The sequence below is a fragment of the Ischnura elegans genome, chromosome X (genome assembly GCF_921293095.1).
Source record: "Ischnura elegans chromosome X, ioIscEleg1.1, whole genome shotgun sequence".
NCBI lineage: Eukaryota > Metazoa > Arthropoda > Insecta > Odonata > Coenagrionidae > Ischnura > Ischnura elegans.
Window position 1 is genome coordinate 98,742,464 of NC_060259.1, and position 22,589 is coordinate 98,765,052.

At 41.4% G+C, this 22,589-nt stretch overlaps 1 protein-coding gene across 1 annotated transcript in view; it reads left to right on the plus strand.

The window, feature by feature from the left end:
• The window catches only part of LOC124171027 (cytosolic 10-formyltetrahydrofolate dehydrogenase), a 50,994-nt gene that overhangs the window by 22,729 nt on the left and 5,676 nt on the right, over nucleotides 1-22,589 (plus strand). The window contains exons 11-16 of the mRNA XM_046550167.1: nucleotides 849-1,070; nucleotides 5,301-5,494; nucleotides 11,652-11,845; nucleotides 12,565-12,684; nucleotides 19,620-19,870; nucleotides 20,335-20,534. Of these exons, the coding sequence (XP_046406123.1) occupies nucleotides 849-1,070; nucleotides 5,301-5,494; nucleotides 11,652-11,845; nucleotides 12,565-12,684; nucleotides 19,620-19,870; nucleotides 20,335-20,534 (1,181 nt within the window). The remainder of the gene's footprint in view (nucleotides 1-848; nucleotides 1,071-5,300; nucleotides 5,495-11,651; nucleotides 11,846-12,564; nucleotides 12,685-19,619; nucleotides 19,871-20,334; nucleotides 20,535-22,589) is intronic.

Below are 22,589 nucleotides of genomic sequence, written 5' to 3' on the forward strand. Positions count from 1 at the left end.
CTGCTGGTATGCCCCATATGGTTGGAAGGCGCAAGCAAAACTGCCATCTGCTGCTTCATGCTTTTATCTAAATTGCTGAGATCCTTATGCCTCAAGAGCCTTTTCTCGCACTGTTTTTCTCTTGCCTAATGACGTTGGAGGAGAAAATAAGGGGTTTATTTGGAGGGAATGATCCAAGACAGAAGAAAAGATGGAGATAATGGTGATCTGATTGAATTGCAATTTGCATATCATCATAATTAGGCAGCTATTATTTCACATTCCTCCTCATCAAGGATACAAAATAATTTTAGTCTATGGATTTTGGATATTTTAGTCCCTCTTGCAGAAGATTACAGGACCAATTGGCTTTATTACCCATTATAGTGCATTAGCTTTGGTTCTGTTACATTTTGCAAGCATATGCTATTAATAATTAAGCCTATATCATCCCTGAATTATTATTTTATGCCCACGAAAATCATTACTGTGATCATTTAGCATGTGAGTGTTATTTAATTTTGAGTTAGTCTTTCTTCAACTTGTAAGGTTTTTATTCAAAATGGCCTTGGTGGCCTTAGGTTTAGAGGCCTTCCATGATATCATTGTGTAATGGGTTTAAGTCTATTGTGAATCTATCTTGGCTCAGGGTATGTGTAATATCCTGTTGGTTTCTGCTCCTGAAACATTGGAAGACAAGCCACTGGATTTTCTGGATTTCAGGAGTACGAAGACCACCAGAAATATCTGCAAAAATAAATAGTACATAATATGAAAAGCTAATTGTAATTTTGCTGAAATGAAAAAATTAAATTATGTGAGTTTTTTTTGTGATCTGAAGTGATGTGATCACTATGCTTTTCCCCTAGGCTTGCTGATTTGATGGACAAGCACAAAGAGGAGTTGGCCACCATTGAAGCCTTAGACTCAGGTGCTGTTTATACCTTAGCTCTTAAAACACACGTTGGCATGTCAGTTGAGACATGGCGTTACTTTGCTGGATGGGCTGATAAAATTCATGGTGACACCATCCCAATATCTCGAGCCAGGCCCAAATGGAATCTTGCCTACACTAAGAAGGAGCCTTATGGGTGAGTTGTGCAGTGAATATAAAAAAGAATCGGTAAGATCCCATATTCAGAAGGATATTGTTATCCTGTACTTGGTTCAATTTTACACAAATAATCAAAAAGGGTTTCACAGTATGATACAATGAAAGCTCAGTTATGAAACTTTTTTGGTGGTCTGCTAAAATTTTAATAAGTTAGGTTCTCTGTACATACCAAATGACCAGAGACCAGTCACATATGAGCATTTTTACTCACCTCGAATAGAAGCTGATTGGCCTATCAGAAGGGTTCTTAAGATGTTTTTGTGTTTTCAAGAGGCAGTGAATTTGGATTGTTTTAGCAGACTTTACCTATCATTGGTGGTGGTTCTACTGATACAGCAGCCATACTGGTGGTCACCTTGGAGTGGCTACATTTTCATGCTTTGGAAGGCAAAATTTCATTGTGTAAAATTACCCTGTGCTATAGGAGTTGGCCAAATATTGTCAGTATCTGATTGTAGGACAGAGTGTAATTGAAATGAGAAGAAAAATCTACTCTCCCTGCAGTACAGTCGTTGAAGTCACTGACGAGACCCACCATTTTTTTACTATTATTTTAACAAAATTTCAATCCTTTTTCAACTTTGACGCATCATTGCGGAGACTTGGCTCAGCATAGAGAAACAAAACTGACGTCAGGGGAAGCCTGCATCCTTGTAGTATTCGAATCCATGATGATCTTTAAAGATTTCGATGAGTGGAATAGTTCGGGAGCTATAGCCGAATGCTTGAAGTAAGGTACTCTGAAAGTCGATTTTTTTCTGCCATTTTCAGTTTTTTTGAGGGGAAATCGGGAACTTTCAGTTTTCCCCCATTTCATTTTCAGTCCCCTACGTTGAACGATATCAATCTATTTACCACTCTAGGCCCGTTTCACATGGATGCGGATGATCTGAGTGGATGCGGATAAGGTTCTACTGATATCAATGGAAGCTTACACATGAGTGCAGACCGTCCGCACGTGGAGGAGCCATCCGCATGGCCCCTCTGCCCCACAGATCATCCGCATGCGTATGGGCCACAGTCACAGGTTTGTGCAGACGGCTGATGCAGGCCAAGTAGATTTGTCAGTAGAATTAGAGCGAGCTTGGAGATAATGGTGTCTTTTCGAAATAGAAAGTCTAATTGACTTGAAATGAGGGCTTAGGGGAGCCCTTTGAGGGTACAACACACCGGGGCCGGGACCCAGTAATTTAACTGATATGCCAGATCGCCCGGGGAGGGGAATGGAAATGGGAAGGAAAAAGGAAAGGGACGCCACCGCGATAGAAGCCCATCGATGCCTATGGAATAGGGATAGGGTGGAAAGGGAAGGGGTTAACACCTTACTGCTATAGAAGTGAAAAAGGGCCCACTAACTAGCGAAACCCGGCATCAGCCATTAATGTGCCAACGATTTTGGAGGATTTTCCTATTAAAGAGAAAAACCCATCGATCAAATCGTTGGATAAGTCTATGACACTGGGAAAATAATTGAAAAAAATGATATTCATCAGCACATAGCTCAGTAAAAATGGTCACTAAAGCAGCTTTTAATGTTCATCGTGCCACAATAGGGTGCACCCAAAACCTTCTTTGATGGGCCGTGTTTTCTTCCGCTTTTTTCTAACCTGGTATACAGCAATAGCTTGAATTGCACTTGGCTGAGTGACGTTCTTCCACCTTGGCAAGCTACGCACAGCTGACATTGTGCCTATGTGAACAACATCTGCGTCTGTTTGTCAGCACCTATGTGAACAATGGCAATGCCCTCCACCCCCGGTGCCGCGATTTTGATGCAGTTCCTCAACTTGCCTAAAACAGCGCTGCATGCATTAAACAACTAGAGTCCTATACATTATTTATAGTCAATTATGAATGATGTGCGTGCGACAGTGTATGGCACAAAATTCAAAGTATTTGAGGTATTCGAGATTGTACTTAAAGCATAATTATTCGAGATCTCGAATATGGAATACTTTTTCGTATTTGAGGTATTCGAGTATTCGCATATACTATTCGCACATCTCTAAAAAAAAATTTAACCAAAATTCCATATTGTGTCACAATTAACCTAAAAATTCCAAAAATATCTACTTACATAACATAATCGATAAAAGTTGATCTCTCAAGAAGGGTTGAACATAATTTGGTATGTACTTAAAAAGCTAATGTAAAGCTGAATTCCTGGGCAAATCGCTCTTATCCCATGCGCCGCGTAATGTGGAAATAGATATAAATATGATAGAAATATGCAGATAATATACAGATATGCAAAATAGATAGAAATATGCGGAAACCTGTATTGAAAGCCATGACCAGAGTTTCCATGTGATCATCTGACCTACCTCTTTATAATGATCTGAAAATTCTAACATTCCCATCACTGTACGTACGTAACTGTGCCTCTTTTGTTAAAAATAACCCGGAATACTTTCCAAAAAATTGTTCTCTTCATAATCAGGCTACCAGAACCACCAATGACGTTCACCTCAAAGACTATCCCAGCACTTCCTGCCGAAAAGGACCCTTATTCTCCCTATCAAAAATATTTAATTAAATTTAACAACTCTAACAAATTAACCTCCCTAACAAATTACCATATAATATCCAATGTCTTCCACCTGTACCATTCAAGAATGCTCTGAAGAAATATTTACTGGGAAAAAACTACTATAGCCTGAAGGATTTTATGTTGAGCTCTGAGTAATCTTTGTCCATCAGCCACAAAAAATTGTAACTTTTCCCTTAAAAAGTAAAAATTGGAAGTATTCCTATATTTATATATACTTTATTTATTATAACTATCTTCTATATTATTTCCCTTGTATAGATACCTTTTTCTCAACTTATATGCAACCAAACTGTACAAATGAGATACCAAAATGCACAGAATTTATCAGAGAACATGCGACGGCATATCTTACTTCCTAAACAGTGCTATTGTTTCCTAAAATTGGTTTTTAAATAATAAAAAAAAACAAAAAACAAAAACCGGTAAATATTCCTGACGTTAATGGCGCACAAACTGATACATTTGTTCATTTGCAACAATATCTCGCATTCTTTAAATAACTTTTATCAAAGTGCGGTTGATTCCACATTCAAGTCTCCTGTTGATACATAAGTATGAGCCATCATGTGCGTTTAACAGAGGATAGTGTAATTACTTCCAATGTTGTGTTTAAAGAGGTCCTCTGACCTCAATTTGTACATGAACATTCCAATTAAATTTGTACATAAGACCCTGCCTTTTTTTCTACAATTTAAAATTAGAAACGCGCCTATCCCTCTGTGGACCTGCATTGAAAAGAGCGGGGGAAGCCCGCTGGGAGCGGGCGCAGCACGCTTGTTATTATTTATTTTTATTATTTTTGATAACTTCCAATGTCACCGGTACAAGTGATCTCTAGGAACAATAAAAAATATTATTATTATTTTGCACATCAGCCATGGGATGCACTTGCTACATGTACAGGGTAAGTGCGATCCCTTGACAAGATAGTAAGAAAAAAATTATAAAAATTACTACTTTACAAAGAGAGGAATGTAAATCTAATTATCTTTTTCAGTTATTCACATATATATTATACATTGAATCTCATGTTTTTAGCAAGCTTAGAAAATTTTACTAAGCTAGGTAAAATTGATATACAGGCATCCCCCGAGTTACGTATGCCTCGACTTACGCAAATCCGTACTTACGTAAGTGATAGCCGTACTTCAAGTTATTACGTTAATTTTCATATTCGAGCGCGTTGGAGTAGATATTCGCTCGTATACCCAATGGCAGAAAAAAATTTCAAATAGTTATAGAGTTTTTTACGCGATCGGTCAACTCGGTGAATAATATATTTCGCATTTTGATTGGCAATGCTTGAGATGCAACTCGCCGACTATTACAATGTTATTGATTTTGTATCTAATAACGTAAGAATACGCGGAAGAGTTCATGAATATCGCAGTCAATTGAATGAAACTTCACCGGGAATGTACCGCGCCTTTCTCCGCTGAGAATTCACCCCACCGATCGAAATCTCTGAAGCACTAACGCAGAATGTTCGACTTACGTAAATTTCGACTTACGCAGAGTATGCCGGAACGCATCCCTTACGTAACTCGGGGGATGCCTGTATGCTATTTAAGAGTCGCACTTATCTCACTTTACCTTAATTTAATATTGAACCTAATGTGCTAAATTGTTTTTAATTATAATTTTTTATTTGTTTAGTGTCTGTGGCATTATAACTCCTTGGAACTATCCTTTGATGATGTTGTCCTGGAAAATGGCTCCATGCCTTGCAGCAGGAAATTGTGTGGTTATTAAGCCATCTCAGCATTCACCTCTATCTGCTCTGAAATTTGCCGAGCTGACTCTGGAAGCAGGTTTTCCACCTGGAGTGATCAACATTCTAACTGGCACTGGTAATGGGTTACATAAATACTTATTTGAAACAGATGTTCATCATAAACATGTGAATTTATTTCAGCACAATTGCTGGATTCCACAGTATTGCTGACATATTTTATAGAGCTACTCTTAGCTGTGACGTGTTTGATTGGACTTGTCCCCGTCTTTCTTTTCATGTCTTGTAATAATAACTATAAAAAGTGATTCCTAAGTTAGTAATTGACTCCAAATGAAACAAATACTGAAGGTAATCATTCACAACACAATTGAGATTGATGTTACATTCATTGACATGGAATATACCGTGTAAGCGCGTGTAAGAGGCGCATCTTTTTTCCCAGCAATTGCAGCCGAAAATGGGGGTGCGCCTCTTACACAAACTTCTTATCTTCCCCCCTCCCTTTCCCCGGTCGCTAGCCCAAGGGGAACTAAGTGGCCTTGGTCTTCAGCGTGAGTCAGTCAGTCAGGACTAGCATCGTAGAGCAACGGCATATGCGAAGAGAGGATCGGAACTCTTACTCCCTCTTATGCTGCTATTACCGCCGCAGTTATCAAAAAAAGGTGCACCCCTATTTTGAGCCTCGAAGCTATAAAGAAAAAATATTTTGCGGCATTTTTTTATCCTATTGTGCGGTGTTGCAGATGCATGCCTGGAATTTTGACAGTCGACTGTCGAAATTCCAGGCATGCGTGCAACACTGCATGATAGGATAAAAAAATGCCACAAAATATTTTTTCTTCATAGCTTCGATGCTAAAAATAGGGGTGCACCTCTTACACGTGTGCGCCTCTTTCACACGCTTATACGGTAGTTTATTTGTGAAATTCTTACATTAAGTCTTTTACAAATTGCAATTAAAAATTTGCAGAGCTGGCCTCGGACTTAAAACACTCAGTATAGTCACAGAGATCTATATCAATTTAATACAGTTGAACTTCTTTAGTAAGTTTTTGAAGGGACCACTCACTAAAAATTCAGTGCTTTTCAGGAAAATGTGCTAATCAGGGAAGTCAGTAATAGCAATTGGGGTTATTGCAATCCGTGGATAAGTCGTCATAATTTCTATTACTGTCTGAAGTTCTTGTAGGATCGCTTTCCTGAAATCTTTTCACATTTAAAATCAAGACAATTAGCACTTAACAGCCAAAAAACTACCGTGTGAATTAAAATCACAATGTTTTCATAGATTTCCCAGAGGATATTACATAAAAATGTTATTCTCCCATGATTTGTCGTATATGTATTGAGAGGACAAGCTAAGCTAAGTAATTTCTTCTTCCTCACAGATTACTCATAGAAAATAATAATTAAAAATTGGGCAGCGTTTTCTCTACCATAAATCCCAGCAACAGCCATACACATCCTCAGAATGAACCCATATCGATGAATATATCGATTGATAAATTGATATTGATATAGCAATTAATCAGGCATTTGAAGATTGTTTTAAGCAGATTTTTATATTCTTCACTTTAAATTCTCTTAAAACATTTGTCCAATGTTGTCTGCTTTCTAGTTCTTTCATCGAAATCAAGTATTTTATTGAGAAATGGATTTGGATGCATCATGGTTGTAGAAAAAGAGATGTGGGATGAATGTAAGAAGGTCAATGGCTGATAACAATAAAATAAATAATGAATTCGGAGGTTTACACACTCAGAATATGCTAAGAAACGACTTGCGGGCTGCTTCATGGCAAATAATTGACCATACTACCCAGGGAAGCACCATTATTTTATGCACACTAGCCAAATAGTTTTACCTTTATTTTGCTTGGATGGTACCAGGACCAAGAGAAATCGCTGTACTAAGGAGGAAAACGTGCTAGCGTACTTACCAAGTTCCACTGTATATCAAATCACTCATGTGGGAAAGTGAATGGTGTGTGGCTATAATGGTGATTTGAAGAGTGGGTCAGATGGTTTCTCTATTTTTCCATGCCCCCTTCCACAAATGCTCCATAATGGGGAGGATCTAGGGTACCTCAGTTGTGTCTGGGGCTCTGCTTCAATGAAAACATTAAACATGGGCCCATAAAACACATTTTTAGCTTTCTCAATCATCCATTTCAGTGGATTTATATGTAAATTGTGTTCCTAGCAAAATTGAATTTTTTTGGATGTGATATGATTCCAAGAATGCCTGTAGTCACCCTTAACCCTAGTAAGGGCAGCATTTTTTGTTACTTAACCTGGGAAAGGGCGCACGAGGTGTTAATGACTTCCCATGGTTCTTCTTTGACCAATTGTATTTACATCATGGTATGTACAGTGTCGTTAGTTCTTATATCTTCAAGTGTCATCCATTTTGACAAAATACTGCCAGTATCCCATGAAATTTTCATTCTGCTTTGTGATCAGAACAAGCTTTAAGTGTCCTGGGTTGTCACCTACGCCCCACGCGCACTTCTACGTTCCTCTTCCAAGCCATAGGACTTCCCCTGAGCTTTTTCCTTTCATGAGAGATAATTTTTTTTTCTCTTTTAGCACATAGGAAATTAAATTCAGCATGTCTAATAAGTAGAGGTCCGTGAAACTGGTTTTTTTGCTAAAATTCATTTTAAAACCATGTGATTTCGGTGTTGTAGAAAATCTTGGCGGTGTTATTATAATGCTACAATTTTCCCATGTTTATAGACATTTTACTATTTTATGGTACACATTTCATGAATACTTATACTTTTATAAAGCATTTTACATAACATTGAACACAATTTCGATTGTACAAAATTTCTGATAAAACTAAATGAAAGAATTGGTTCAACTTATGTTGGTTCAAGGTATATGAATGGTTCAAGCATGTAGTCTTGATGAATACGATCGGCAAACAGCAAATTCCCACTACCTCATATGTACTTCGAGAGCCATTCCAGAATTTTTGGATTTTAAAGTTTCTCTACACAAAATAAAGCCTTTAAAAATGCTTCTGTAGTAGCGACAACAAGCTCCTCGTTTGCTTTCTTTGACTGAGTGACTGTGTGTTCAAATGATAGCTGTCGTTTTGCGGGTCCCCTTTCTTTAGCACGATTCTGTATACGTATCGCTACTGATGTGCTTTAACAAAGTGTCACACTTTCAAATTAAAATCTTTTATCACAAACTTTGCACAGTAATACTCTGTCTTTCACATTAAATCCTTTTCAGCTGAATTCACTTGCCCTGGTATGAACGGTATCACTACCTTTTGGCATTTTAAAATTCCTATCCTTCGTTCAATATTTAAAGCTGGAACTACGATAAAAAACGATCCAACCGCAAAACACAACCTATCACGATGGTGTTTTCAAACTGAGTGCTGGGTAGCTACGGTATAACCATGGTATTGTATTACTTACAAATTGGCCGAAATGTTTCATGTCATGGGTTCTCTTTCGATACCCCTCACCCAGGTATTGAGGGAAGGTAGGACAGAAGCTAGATACAACATCATCGCTTAGTTTTGATTACAGCTGTTGCCATTCGGTCAGGAATGCCAGTGAAAGAAGCACGCATAACAAAACATAATTGGATTCAAAGAAACTTGAAAAATTATTTCTCATATATCGATCCTGAAACATCTAGAATGAGACGCTTTCTCACCTAAAGAATTAGATATTAGATTTGGCCAATGTCGAAATGATTTTTTTTCATTGTAGCTCAGTGGAGAGCCGAATATCCGACGTTCGCTAATAAGGAGAATCCCCTCTCTTTCTATCCTTTCTGTTCCTTCCTTCCCTTCCCCCAACTGCTAGCGATTCGTGCTTTCAAATAACCATACGTGTCTATGGATGTGTTTAAACGAATCGAATCGCGCAGTTGACGGTACGGCGCCGTTGACGGTATGGTGCCGTTGACGGTACGGTGCCATTGACGGCCGCTGTGGTCACCGCGGTGCCCATTTCAATCCAGCCCGGTGGTGCGCTGTCTACGGCGTGAAATACAGGCAGTGCTACATTGAGGCCGCTTTCTCACGAAACGACTTTTCGCTGGCCGCCGTTCACGTCACGACGCCGTGAAATTCAGGCTGCTTTCAGACGAGACGACTCTCTGCCACACTGTGGGCCGTGCCGTGAACGGCGGCCCGGTCCCAGCCAGCGGCGGTGTTTAAGTCAACGAAATTGTTTTATTAGACCCACACTCAAGGTTTTCCTACCACAAGTTATCCAATAACGCTGTCTAATGCATCGCGGTGAGTCACCGGAATTACCGCTTAGCATTGACGCATACCGGGCGCGTGAGCTTGTATTTCCGCTCTTCCGTGGCCGCGTTAAATTTCTTTCCGCGGCATTTTTAATTCATAATATCTAATTCTTCAGGTGAGAAAGCGCCTCATTCTAAATATTTCAGGATTGATACATGGGAATTGAAGAGAGAGGCTGTGATAAATTTAACAGCAAATTCTGGCGGAGAAATCACTAAGTTGCACGATAGTACGCGGATGCGTTATGCGCGAGACTAAATGAGCCAATTGACCTTGGAGTCGTAATGAAATAGAGCAAATGAACGTCAGCAGCGTTAAACAATGAAGGCTTAGACATTAATAGAATATGACTCATTAGATGTGATTTTTTCGCTAATTCACCTAAAATCACAAAAAACAGGAAATTTCGTTTTTATTTACAGATTTCATGTTATTTCGTGTTATATTGCGTTATTTCGCAATATTGCGTCTCGCGAAATTCACGGACCTCCACTAATAAGATATTTCACGCCTTGAAAACCATAATTGTAAAGTTAACATCAAATATGTTGCCAAATGTCAAATAAAGTACATAGAAAACTTCAGTTGAATTTTTCCCCACATACATTTCTCCCAGTATCATTTTTATGGCAATAGTGTAAAAGTTAATATTTACTATAAATCTAATTCGGTGGACCTATTTAATAAAGAACACAACATATCTGTATCATTCCAAGTAAAGAGAAAAAAATATATTCTTTGGGGTGTAGATGACACCCCACGTGCCTTCTAACATTACATTTCGCTGCATGCCCTCTCCCGGGTTAACCAGGTGTAATGACTACACAACATGCTGGTTCAGGCGTGAGTGCCGTAGCGTCCCGACCCGTTTATTGGCACCAAGCGAAAAACAAATGAAATACATAATGTGATCATGCATATTATAGCAGACAATACATTACATCCCTCCCCAACATATACATGGTCAGCACCTCCCCCCCCCCCCCACCCCATGCAATACATTTTTATCACATCCCCAGCAGATTATGCATTACAACACACATACTGTCACAGTTTGCTGACTTCTACCCTAGGTGGTTCCACTTCTGGAGCTTGCTCTCGGTGAGCCAAAGGTTCCCAGTACCTAGGTGCCTCATCCTCCTCACATTCAGCAACCTGCGGAAATAACTCCTCACATCCAGCTCATTCAGGCTCAAATGTTTTTTCAGGTCCAGCCAACCCATCTTATTTACCCATGTCCTCTCCTTTACAGTGGTACGGATACGGACAAAGGGGGTTAATTGGGGGGTAACCTCCTAGCAGTAATGGGGGTCCAAACAAAATTACCATTTTATCTAGTGTAAATTGGATACCTAATGGGGGGCTAAAGCCCTTCTTAGCTCCTCTCTGGATCCACCACTATTGCTCAGTACAAGTTCCTTTATCATCAAAATGCAAGAAACTTTTAAAAATTCAACTGTCTTATTCCTATTGGTGGTTGGTACAGTTTTATTATAGATATCCTTAATTAGAAAAAAAATCAAATTACGTGGCCAGCAATTAGTAATTCTGTAAAAAAAGGCCAAAGATACACACACTGCCTATCACATGATTTCTATTGATTTACATTGAGAATACAGCAGTTTTCCTGCACCCCAAATGCATCTGTGAGGCCCTGATGGTAAATAATTCAAAACCTTAATGCTTGGAATACTGTCGCTAACTGTGAAATGTAATAAAATACAAATCCGTGATTTTTTGTCTTTCAATCTAAAGAAATTCCCTTAGGATCCTGATATGACATCCTTATTGATAGCAATGTTTATTTTGAAGTTTGTATTTGAATTTCGCATGCTCCTTTTCATTGTAAAGAAAAATGTACATCCGAAAAGATTATCTTTTTATCTTTGGAGACTTAATTGCTGTAGAATAATTCTATGTTTGTAAGATATTGATTTAATTATTTTCTGAATTACTGTACTCAGTATTTTGGTTTTTTTGTGCCACTTTAGGTTCCTTAGCCGGGCAGGCATTGGCTGAGCACATGCATGTGAGGAAGCTTGGGTTCACTGGCAGTACTTTTGCAGGTCAAAAGATAATGCAAACTTGTGCCAATTCAAACTTAAAAAAGGTTTCCTTGGAGCTTGGAGGGAAGTCTCCACTAATCATATTTGAAGATTGTGATCTTGATTTGGCAGTTACTATGGTAGGCACTTTTTTCTTCCATTTTGTATAGTATTGGCCATAACTTTATCTCTTTAGCATTTTTCGTTTTGTGTTGAGATTTTTTTCTAAGTGCTTTGTGTGATGAATTCCAACGCTGAGGCAAGGGGGGATTATGGAGGTTCTTACTGTCCACAAATGCTCTGGAGATGCAGTACATACTAAGCAGAGCACATTTTAAGGAATTCCACTGGGCAGTGCTGAAGCTGCATGAACCCAAAACGCAATAAATACCATAATTTTTTTGCTCCCTGGCTTTATCAACTTAATATGTGCAACAAGTAATATGTGAGGAATAATTCACTGAAGAAAAATAATTTGCCTTGACTTGAGGTGTTACATTTCCCATTTACATTTAAGGCTTCAGTTTAGCATGTGCAGAACTTGAGTTTTTTACTTTCCCTGCCAGCACCAAGGACAGCCACTGGGCAACAAAATCTTTCCACTAGTGACATTTGTGTTACCTTCTTTGAATATTATTTTCTGCTTTGATATTATGTGTGCACCCTCCGTATGAACCCCTGAGCCTTATATGTATACCTTCTTCCCTTAAAATCCTTCCCACTCCCAAAAATTTTCTTTGGCCGCACCCTTTATGAATTTATTAAATGTATTTGTAATACATTTTATGCTTTTATTTTATGTTATGTTGTACAATTAATGTGATAGATTTTATGCTTTTATTTTACATATTCATCTTAGGCAATGAGTGGTGTGTTCTTTAACAAAGGCGAAAACTGCATTGCAGCTGGAAGAATCTTTGTTGAGTCCTCTATTCATGATGAATTTGTTAAGAGGGTTGTTGAAAGAACTGGCAAAATGGTAAGTCATTAGTTTTGATGCTGTATTATTCTTGTATATCTTGTATTGTTTTCTTTGGAAAAAATTATAAAAATAATGTATTATAAAATTATGAGAAGGGTCTGAAAAATGTATTCATAATGTGAATGAAATTGCATGCGTTGATTCAATTAAAACTATTTCATTGTATTATTGATAGATTTAAATCATTTAAAACTAAGAAGAAAATAATATTATAAATTAAAAAATTTAAAAACAACGTTTTTCTTGCCAACTAAAAAGAAGAAAATAAATTTCTTTGTCCATATCCGAGTCTCGATATGAATTGTTACTCAAATGTTGACACACTTATGGCAATCATTATGACCAAAACGAAAAACGTTGGGCACATGTAAGGTTACATTTAGTAATGTGAAGGTTACTGTAGCGCCGGTTCGCAGGAGAAGGATATTCAAAATAACGTTCGCTCACTTCGAGGTTCAAAACACAATTCTTTATTCTCTCTCTTTTACAACCAGCCCAAAAGCCCTTCTCCCGTTGAGGGCTTCACGCCCCCACCTCCTGGGTTTCCCCCAAGAGTCCATGTCCTGAGCAGCAGACAGCGCTCTGTTACACTGCCCCCTCTTTTCAAAGGCGTCGCGCCCTCGCGACGGTCGGCATAGCTGGAACCTTCGCTGTCCTCGGATCTCGGAAAGTTGGCGCCTTTATCTCCTTACCTCTGAAACGAAAAGAAAAGAGACCACCCCCCCGGAATTACTCCTTCCTCAGAGCCCGGCTTGAAACCTTTGTGGTTCTCTTGTAACCCGTCTGGGATATCGCATGGTCGGCTCAATAACCGCTTCAGCTGGTGGCTCCTCTCTCGCTGCCGGAGTCGCTTGGCCCTCATGTGTTGGTGGAATGGAGAAAAACTTCCATCCACCCCCTCCGCGGACGACAGGTTTTTCCCTCGCTGTCTCGGTCTCTCTTGGCCCAGCTTTTGTTTCTTCCACTCCGTCCGTATTCTGACATTCCTTTTCCGTGTCTCCTCCCGGTCTTTCCTCCCACCTTTTGAGTCGGTTGAAGTGTACCACTAAGCGGCGGCGAGGATTATCCACCTTCTTCACCCGGTACGTGACCTCGGACAATTTCCGTATGATTTGGAAGGCGCCCGTCCAGGGGTGATGGAATTTACGACACTTCCCTCTTGCCATAGCAGGATCGTGGAGCCATACCCTTTCCCCTTCTTCAAAGGGTGCACCGTGACACCGGCGGTCGTATTGTTCTTTTTGCCGGAGGTGGGCTGACCCAAGCCTCTGCCGTGTGAGAGCATGGGCTTTCTCGAGGCTCTCTCGCAAGCGTCTCACAAAGTCGCCTTCTTTCGCCACCCCCCTCTGCCCGTCAGGGATCCCCCACTCCAACTCAATGGGGAGGCGCACTTCCCTCCCAAACATAAGAAAATACGGTGTAAATCCTGTGCTGCTGTGTTTGACCGACCGATAGGCTAGCATGACGGAATCCAAATGCTCATCCCATTCGGCCTCCTTCTCCGTCCACTGGCTCAACATAGCTAATAATGTTCTATTGAAGCGCTCGACTAGGCTGTCCGACTGCGGGTGGTAGGGTGATGTTCTTGTTTTAACCGCCCCAATCACTTTACACATCCCTTGGAAGAGGCGGGATTCGAATTGGCGTCCTTGATCAGTGTGGATTTCTCGTGGCACTCCCCACCTGCACACGAAGCCCTTAACATGATGCGCCACAGTTTCCGCCTCTTGATTATTCATGGCGTACGCTTCAGTCCACTTGGTGAACTCGTCAGCGACCACCAATATATATTTATTTCCTGTCTTTGTTTGAGGAAGTGGTCCTAAAATGTCCATGGAAATTCTTTCCATCGGTCCTCCCGTCGGGCAATGACCCAGTGGTGCTCTTAGCGGGTGAGGCGGGGATTTCCGACGCGAACAATCTTCACACGTGCGGCACCAAATTTCCACGTCTTTTGTGTATCCGGGCCAATAGTAGCGCTCTCTCACTTTACCTAGAGTTTTCTCATACCCTAAATGGCCTCCGACGGGCGAATCGTGCAAAGCCCGAAGAATTTCGTCCCTAGCCTCAGCAGGCACTATTATCTGGCGACGGAAGGCGTCTCTTCCTTCTTCTTCCCACCTTCGAAAGAGAGCCCCATCCTTAAACACTAGCCTATCCCATTGTGTCCACAAAGCCTTCGCCTTCGGGCAGTCACCCCTCCTCTCTCCCTCGGACGGCCGAATTCCTGTTTCGAGTGCTTCCATTACCCTTCTCAGCACGGGGTCTTTGCTTTGCCTGTCCCTCACGCTTTCACTGGGAGCCTCTAAGACGGCGTCGATTTCCGCTGAAATCAGCTCCCCCTCTCCCCGAGCGCACTGTTTACAAACAGACCGGGATAAACCGTCGGCATTTCCATGTTTGTTTCCCGGCCGATGCACCACTAAAAAGTCATACTCCGACAATTGCTCAAGCCAGCGAGCAACTTGTCCTTCCGGTTCTCGAAACGATCTCAACCACTGTAGGGAATTATGATCGGTGCGCACCACAAACCGTTTGCCTAATAAATATTGGCGAAAATGGCGGGTAGAATTGACTACCGCCAAAAGTTCACGCCTCGTCACACAATATTGTTTTTCGGCGCGTGAGAGCGTCCGACTATAATAGGCCACAACCCTTTCCTCGCCTTCCTGTCTCTGGCTGAGTACGGCCCCGATACCCATCCCGCTAGCGTCACAGTCGAGCGTAAATTCGCAGTCCATCCGCGGGAAGGCCAAAATCGGTGAACACGTTAGCTTTCGCTTAAGAGTCTGAAAGGCGTCTTCACATTCTGCACTCCATTTAAATAAGGCATGCTTTTCGGTCAACCTGTGAAGGGGGCAGGCTATCTGTGAAAAGTCTCTAATGAACCGCCTGTTGTAAGACACAGTTCCTAGGAACGCCCTAAGCTCCTCAAGGGATGCTGGAGATCGCCATTGTGTGATCGCGGCAATTTTATCAGGATCCGTCGCAACACCATTTTTGGAGACTATATGGCCTAAAAATTTCACAGATGGTTTCATGATTTGGCACTTCTCAGGCTTAATTTTCAGTCCCGCCTTCCTTAGGCATATCAACACATCTGTTAGCCTTTCTACGTGCTCCCTAAAATCCCTTCCGAAAATTATGACGTCATCCAAGTACACCAAACAAGACCTCCACTGTGCACCCGCGAGCACTAGGTCCATTAGTCTTTGGAATGTACTGGGTCCGTTGCACAATCCGAAGGCCAGCACTTTAAACTGATATAGACCGTCACCAGTGGTAAAGGCTGTCTTTTCTCGATCAACTTCCGCGACCTCGCACTGCCAGTATCCTGACGCCATATCTATTGTGGAGAAAGCTGTTGCGCCGGCGAGCGAATCGAGAATGTCGTCCATGCGGGGGAGGGGATAAGCATCTTTGTGAGTCACGGAATTCAGATGCCTATAATCAACGCAAAATCGCGTCGATCCGTCTTTCTTTTTCACAAGAACGATCGGTGAACTCCAAGGAGATGATGATTCTTCGATTATATCGTCCCTCATCATTTCCTCTACGATTCGTCGCACTTCTCCGCGTCTGTGGATTGGCAATCGCCTGGGAGGTTGCCGAATCGGGGACACATCACTAGTCTCTATTGTGTGCTTAAGAATGTTTGTACGCCCTAAGTCGTAGGGTCCTCGAGAGCACACATCTGAAAAATCATTCAACACTGTTTTGAGTTCCTCTATTTCCGCTTCACTAATATCGGCACAGTTTAAGTCAAAGAGGGAAGATGCTGGGGGAAGATGCGCGTTCTCCAGACTAAAATCGGGCTTTTGACATGTTTCCACTTGTTCTCCACAACACTCGTGCAATACGCCCACTTTCGTGTCTTTGTATAGAGTCACTGTCTCTCCCAAGGGATTCAGGAAAAGCATATTCACGGTATCCTTCACGTTATGCAAAATCCGCGCACCAAAAACGCCATAACGCTCTAAAAGTTTTGGGTTTGGCTCGATTATCCCCACTTTTCCTTTGAACCCCGGGTCCGAGCTCACCCAACACTCCACTACCACTTCGTGGTGAGGAGGAAGAACAACGTTCTCCTTCAACGTCACTGCGCAGCCCCACTCGCACTTTCCCTCACTTGTAAGAAAAGGCACCGCTTTTCCGCGGAGAAGAATGCAATTCCGGGAAAAAGCCACGTCACACTGATGTGCTCGCAGAAAATCGGCACCCAGGAGGCATCCCTTCGATAGGCGCGGGGCGATGAGCACATCATGAGAGAACTCTTCCCCTCCAATCTGAAGTATCACTTCACCCTTCCCAAGCACCCGTAATGGCTCCCCATTCGCCGTTATTAGTGTCACATTGTCTGTTATGATTTTCCCCGAATTTTCGGTGCGGCTCCATATTTCTTCCGATATCAATGACACTGCCGCTCCTATGTCTATTAGTATCTCGACGGGGATCTTCGAAAGGGATCCGTGCACCAGGGGCACTGACTCGGACAAAATTGTCCAAATTTCCTTTGCTCCGCGTCCTCCGACGCCCTCGAGCGGTGAAGTAGTGTCTCGGGTTCCTTTTTCGTCTGCGGCCGAGAAGGTTACCATCTCCTCGGCCTTCCGTCGTTTCCCGAGAAGGAAAGCCGTGGGCATTCGGCCCTCAGATGGCCCTCCTCGCCGCACATCCAACAGCGCGGCCGATCTTTGCGCCTCACACTGGAATTAGGGCGCCGCCTCTCCGGAGCGGGAGCGGGGCCGTGGTCTTCACCACTCGACATAACCATCCCTCGTAGAAATTGCAACACCTCTCTCATTGTCTCGGAGTTCTGTGTCAACGCGGCCTCCACTCTGTCCTCGCGACCACACCCTCGACTATCCACACCGATATCCTGTGACCTGACGAGCGTCGCCGGCGCCAACGCATTCACTACCCTGGTGGATGACTCGGCGAAATGGATTGCCTCCATCTCGATTGCAACGCCGTTTGCTTCCTCGAGGCTAGCAGGTCTCGCCTGCTTCACCCACACCCGAATGTTCCCGTCGAGCCCATCGAGGAAGCGGTCGCGCACTACGGCCTTTCTCGCATCCTCGGGCCAGGAAGGGTATGCGCGCCGAGCAAGGCGCCCGAGGTCCGTGGCAAAGGCGGCGATGTCTTCTCCGGGGTTGCGCGCCCTTTGGACGAATCGCGCCTTTTCCTTCTCGCTCGCTTCCCTTGGGTTGAAGCGCCGCCCCAACGCCTCCCGCGCCTTTTCATAGCTCCCTCCGTTTTCCTGCGGCAGATCACGAAACGCCGAGAGAGCGTTTCCTGTGAGGCAGAGTCTCAGGTAGAGCGTCTTCTGCTCCTCAGGCCATTTATTTATTTCCGCCACTGTCTCAAATTGGAAGACCCAGTCTTCCCACTCCTCCGCACCACTAAACTTCTCCGGCATCACCATACCCGCCATGGCTGCCGCCGCCGAACCGCATGCAAAATCTCAGGATCGAGAACACAATCCTACCGACTGCGCCAATGTAGCGCCGGTTCGCAGGAGAAGGATATTCAAAATAACGTTCGCTCACTTCGAGGTTCAAAACACAACTCTTTATTTTCTCTCTTTTACAACCAGCCCAAAAGCCCTTCTCCCGTTGAGGGCTTCACGCCCCCACCTCCTGGGTTTCCCCCAAGAGTCCATGTCCTGAGCAGCAGATAGCGCTCTGCTACAGTTACATATAGTGTAGTGTAAGCATGGAAGAGGTGAATGAACCAACATTTTAAGGAAATTACAACAGTGCATAAGTGTGCTAAATTATTTGCTTGAAAAAATACTTTTATTTTGGTTGGTGGTATTTGGAGGAGGCGACCGACAGCTGAGGTCATTTGCGCCATGAGGTTAGGGTATGGAAGGAAGGGTGGAGAGAAACCCGGCATCGGCATTAGCCTGCTCTTAACGAAAGGCGCCAAGGGGACCACGGCTTAACGTCCCATCCGACGGACGGAGTGTTGAGCTTGAAATGTCCTCCACACAACATTCAAGCAGGGATCGGGCAGTCTCTGAAAATTCTCTGCCACTGCCGGGATTTGAACCCGAGCCCGCCGGGTGGGAAGCCAACACTCTAGCCACCACACCAACCCGATCCCCCTTTTATTTTATTTTGGTTGCATGTTGCACACTAATAACATTTTTCGTGGATTTAAAGAAAATTAGTTGAAAAAACAAAGGTTAAGAAAACACTTAGCTGTTTCACAAAATAAAATATATTGCGACCGGTTTCGATACAGCGTATCATCATCTGGAATGATGATACGCTGTATCGAAACCGGTCGCAATATATTTTATTTTGTGAAACAGCTAAGTGTTTTCTTAACCTTTGTGCATCATGAAGGAGTTTCACCATGTTACGCCAACCACCATCGCATTCATTTAGTTGAAAAAACTTGTTTCAATCCATCCCTTATTTTCCTTAAAGTCTTCTGCGATTTTTGCTTTTAGGGGGAGGGCAGCCGCCCCCTCCTGCCCCTTGCTGGGTCCTCCCATGCCACGGCTGCTGATTTTAGTGTGAAGTGAACTCACCTATCTCATGTCTTACCTAAATATCCGGAGATCGCTATAATCTGCAGCAGTTGAATATTCTCTGTGGCTTATTTTTTAGTTTTTGCATGCACATACTAAACACTCCTATGTATTTTAATTAAGGATGTAAATTTTATAGGCAAATGGACTTTTTGATCCTCAATTTTAAGTTGCATATTGATTATAAATATGGAGTGATTTGTTTTTTCCATTAAGTATTTTGATAGGAAAATTATAGGTATGGTCTAGCTAGAGGTTTTTTTCAATATCGTGTAGCTTGATTGAGTTAAGCATTAGTGAGAAATTATATTGTTTTTAAAATTTAATATGTATGCTAATGCTTATGATTATGAAGAATGTATTTACAATATTAATCTATTATTCAATTATATAGGTGATTGGAGATCCATTTGATAGAGGAACACACCATGGACCACAGAACCATGCTGCTCATATGAAGACTCTTCTGAAATATTGTGATATTGGTGTGAAGGAGGGAGCCCAGCTAGTATGTGGTGGCGTTAGGGTGGATCGACCTGGCTTTTTCATGGAGCCTACTGTTTTCACCAATGTGGAGGATTATATGACAGTGGCTCAGGAAGAATCATTTGGGCCTATTATGCTGATATCAAAATTCAATTCTAGGTAACTCTTTGCTATCTTCTTTCTTTGTGTATTCTTTTTCAGATATTGCTGAATTTAGGGGAGAATGGCAAGCCAATACTTGCATATTGGTATTGATTCACGCCTGAGCAAGTTTACGTCCCTCTTCAGGAACACTGACTTGGGAGTCTTTGAGAAATCAGACTGCTTTTCTATCTTTGGTCCTTCTTTTGGCCTCTTATTCAAAACCCATTCGTGTTCCTAGTTTCTGTTTTTGTTGCATTATTTCTTCCAAGATTGTTGGCTGTCGTATCATGGTTGATATTGATTTGTGTTTGTCTTCATTCCACATTATTATCATTAATTTTTCTTTGAATTTAGTTAATTTCTTGATTAAATTGACCTTCTAGGAACAAGGTTACAATATACAAACTTAATTAGTATTCTCTTACTTTAGCATGTTTGAATATACCATATAATCACTTTTGAATGATCTTTATTTACAGTGACACAGATTCAATGATACGTCGAGCTAACAATACAGAGTATGCTCTAGCTGCCGGTGTGTTTACAACCAATATAAATAGAGCATTAATTGTGGCTGACAAAATCGAGGCTGGAACTGTTTTTGTTAATACATACAACAAAACCGACGTCGCATCTCCATTTGGTGGATTCAAGCAATCAGGATTTGGGAAAGATCTTGGTAAGTTTTTATTTGAAATCATTGACCTGGTGATAATTTATAAGTACATTATTTTCTGTTTTGAATTTGCCATCATGTGTCATTGAGCGGAAAGACATTTTCTCGCTATGAAATTGCTGGATACTTATTTTTCATGGCTTCTTTTGGAATATTACTATGTACAAGTAAGGAGAAAAATTTGTGAATGGTAAAAATCCTTGCATTAAGTAGTGTTTCAAGGTTGGGTCATTCCATATGAAATCAACCCCAAAAATTAGGGTTTGGCATCAACACGCTATGATTTCGAATAAACTTGCTACAATTTGTCCCCTCACCAAGGTATGAAAATACCCAAGTATATTTTGCCTAGCTTGAATATTTTGACAGTTACAGCCGCTCAAACTAAAGGGCTTCTCAATTTCTTCCAATATCAGTGCACATTTCTTGAGGTGCACTGCTTTGCTCAAAAAATTCGTTCTCACTTGTTTGTGGATTATTTCCTTGCAAATTTTTCAGCCATATATTACTGCAACACTGAGGGACTTATGGAAAAAATTGAATTGATCCTTCGGTCTCAAAAATTATGAATAATTCATAAACTTTGTATTAGCAACATATTTTGAACAAAAAATCATGAACTTTGAATCTCAATAAGACCAATGTGGTGTGCATCAATTTTGATAAATTTTGGGCCATAATTAACTTCAAGGTCTATCCTTTCTTCTTGAGAAAGGGAAGCAATTATGTACTTCGTAACCTTTTCCCAAAAAGTTAGAGCATTTTTAATTATTTCCACACCTCCTCAAACAGCATTATTTGGCCTTTAAATCGGGGTTTTTGACTACATTTTAACAATCAAAGGGGCACAAACATCCATGACATGGATAAAGGAAACTAACCCAGGCAGGACTCGAAACTGCGACCTTTGGTTTGGCAGGCGAGGACTTTACCCCATTGCCACCGAGGCCGGCGTATGTTCATGTAATTAACTGAAAACAGCTGCAGGTGCACTGATGTTTGGGCATTGATCTATCAAATTTGAGAGGTCCCGATGAAGCAACTTTGAAAGTGATCAAAATACCATGCTTCATTGTGATATTGGAGAAATTGAGGAGTCCCCTTAAGTTTGAGAAGCTGTAGTTGTCAATCTATTCAACCTAGGTAAACAGCTGGGCATTCTTCTTACCTTGGTGAAGGGGTAAAATGTACCAAGTTGCATCAAAATCCAAATTGGTGGGTGCCATGGTGTGGCTGAACTGGTATGGAATAATTTGATTCTATTCCTGGTGGTTACTGTTTCTCATGTGATATCTATTCATTTTGAATTTATGTTCTGAGAGAAAGTTGCATACTTCGGTTAAGTATTTCATGATGACACCCAGGCTTGGCATAGCTAAATGGAAATGGTTTCGATAAATGCAGTATTTGGTGTCACAAAAGATGAAGAAAAGGCAATGTTTTTGCAGTTCTTGAGAGGCTTTGTGGAGTTAATCCAACAATAAAAATGAAATGTCATCCGTCAGAGAATGTAATGAAGGATTTGCTACATGCTTAACAGCTACCGCAATACATGAAGCTCATTATTACCAGTGATGATTGATTGTTATTAGTTCTTTTATGATTAAACTTAGCTATTAATAGAATTTGGAAGAAGCTGGCTTTATAGAATATGTATCTGCATGGTTTTCACAGTAGACAAAGGTGTCCAGCAACCAGGAAAATCTGGAATTGTGTGTGAAATTTAAGCCCTTTAATATAATTCCTGAATTTTTGCTCCAGCGTGATTTTTCAAAATCACGCTGGAGCAAATTCTTTTGTTTCAAATTCATTTCAATTTCAATTTGTTTCAAATTCATTTCACATACATTTTTCCAGTTCAACACCCATTTTCTGGCCTAAAATGTGTTTGTCCCAATTACAAGTGTAGTACCTTAGTGGAATTTTTACAGCCACATTGAAACATGAAATGTCAGACAAGGCAACAGAATTGAAATGTGTAGCATTGCTGACTCAAGTAAGATTCAAAAACACAAAGAATAGAATTCCAGGTGATGTCAACATCTACTTACGAAGTCA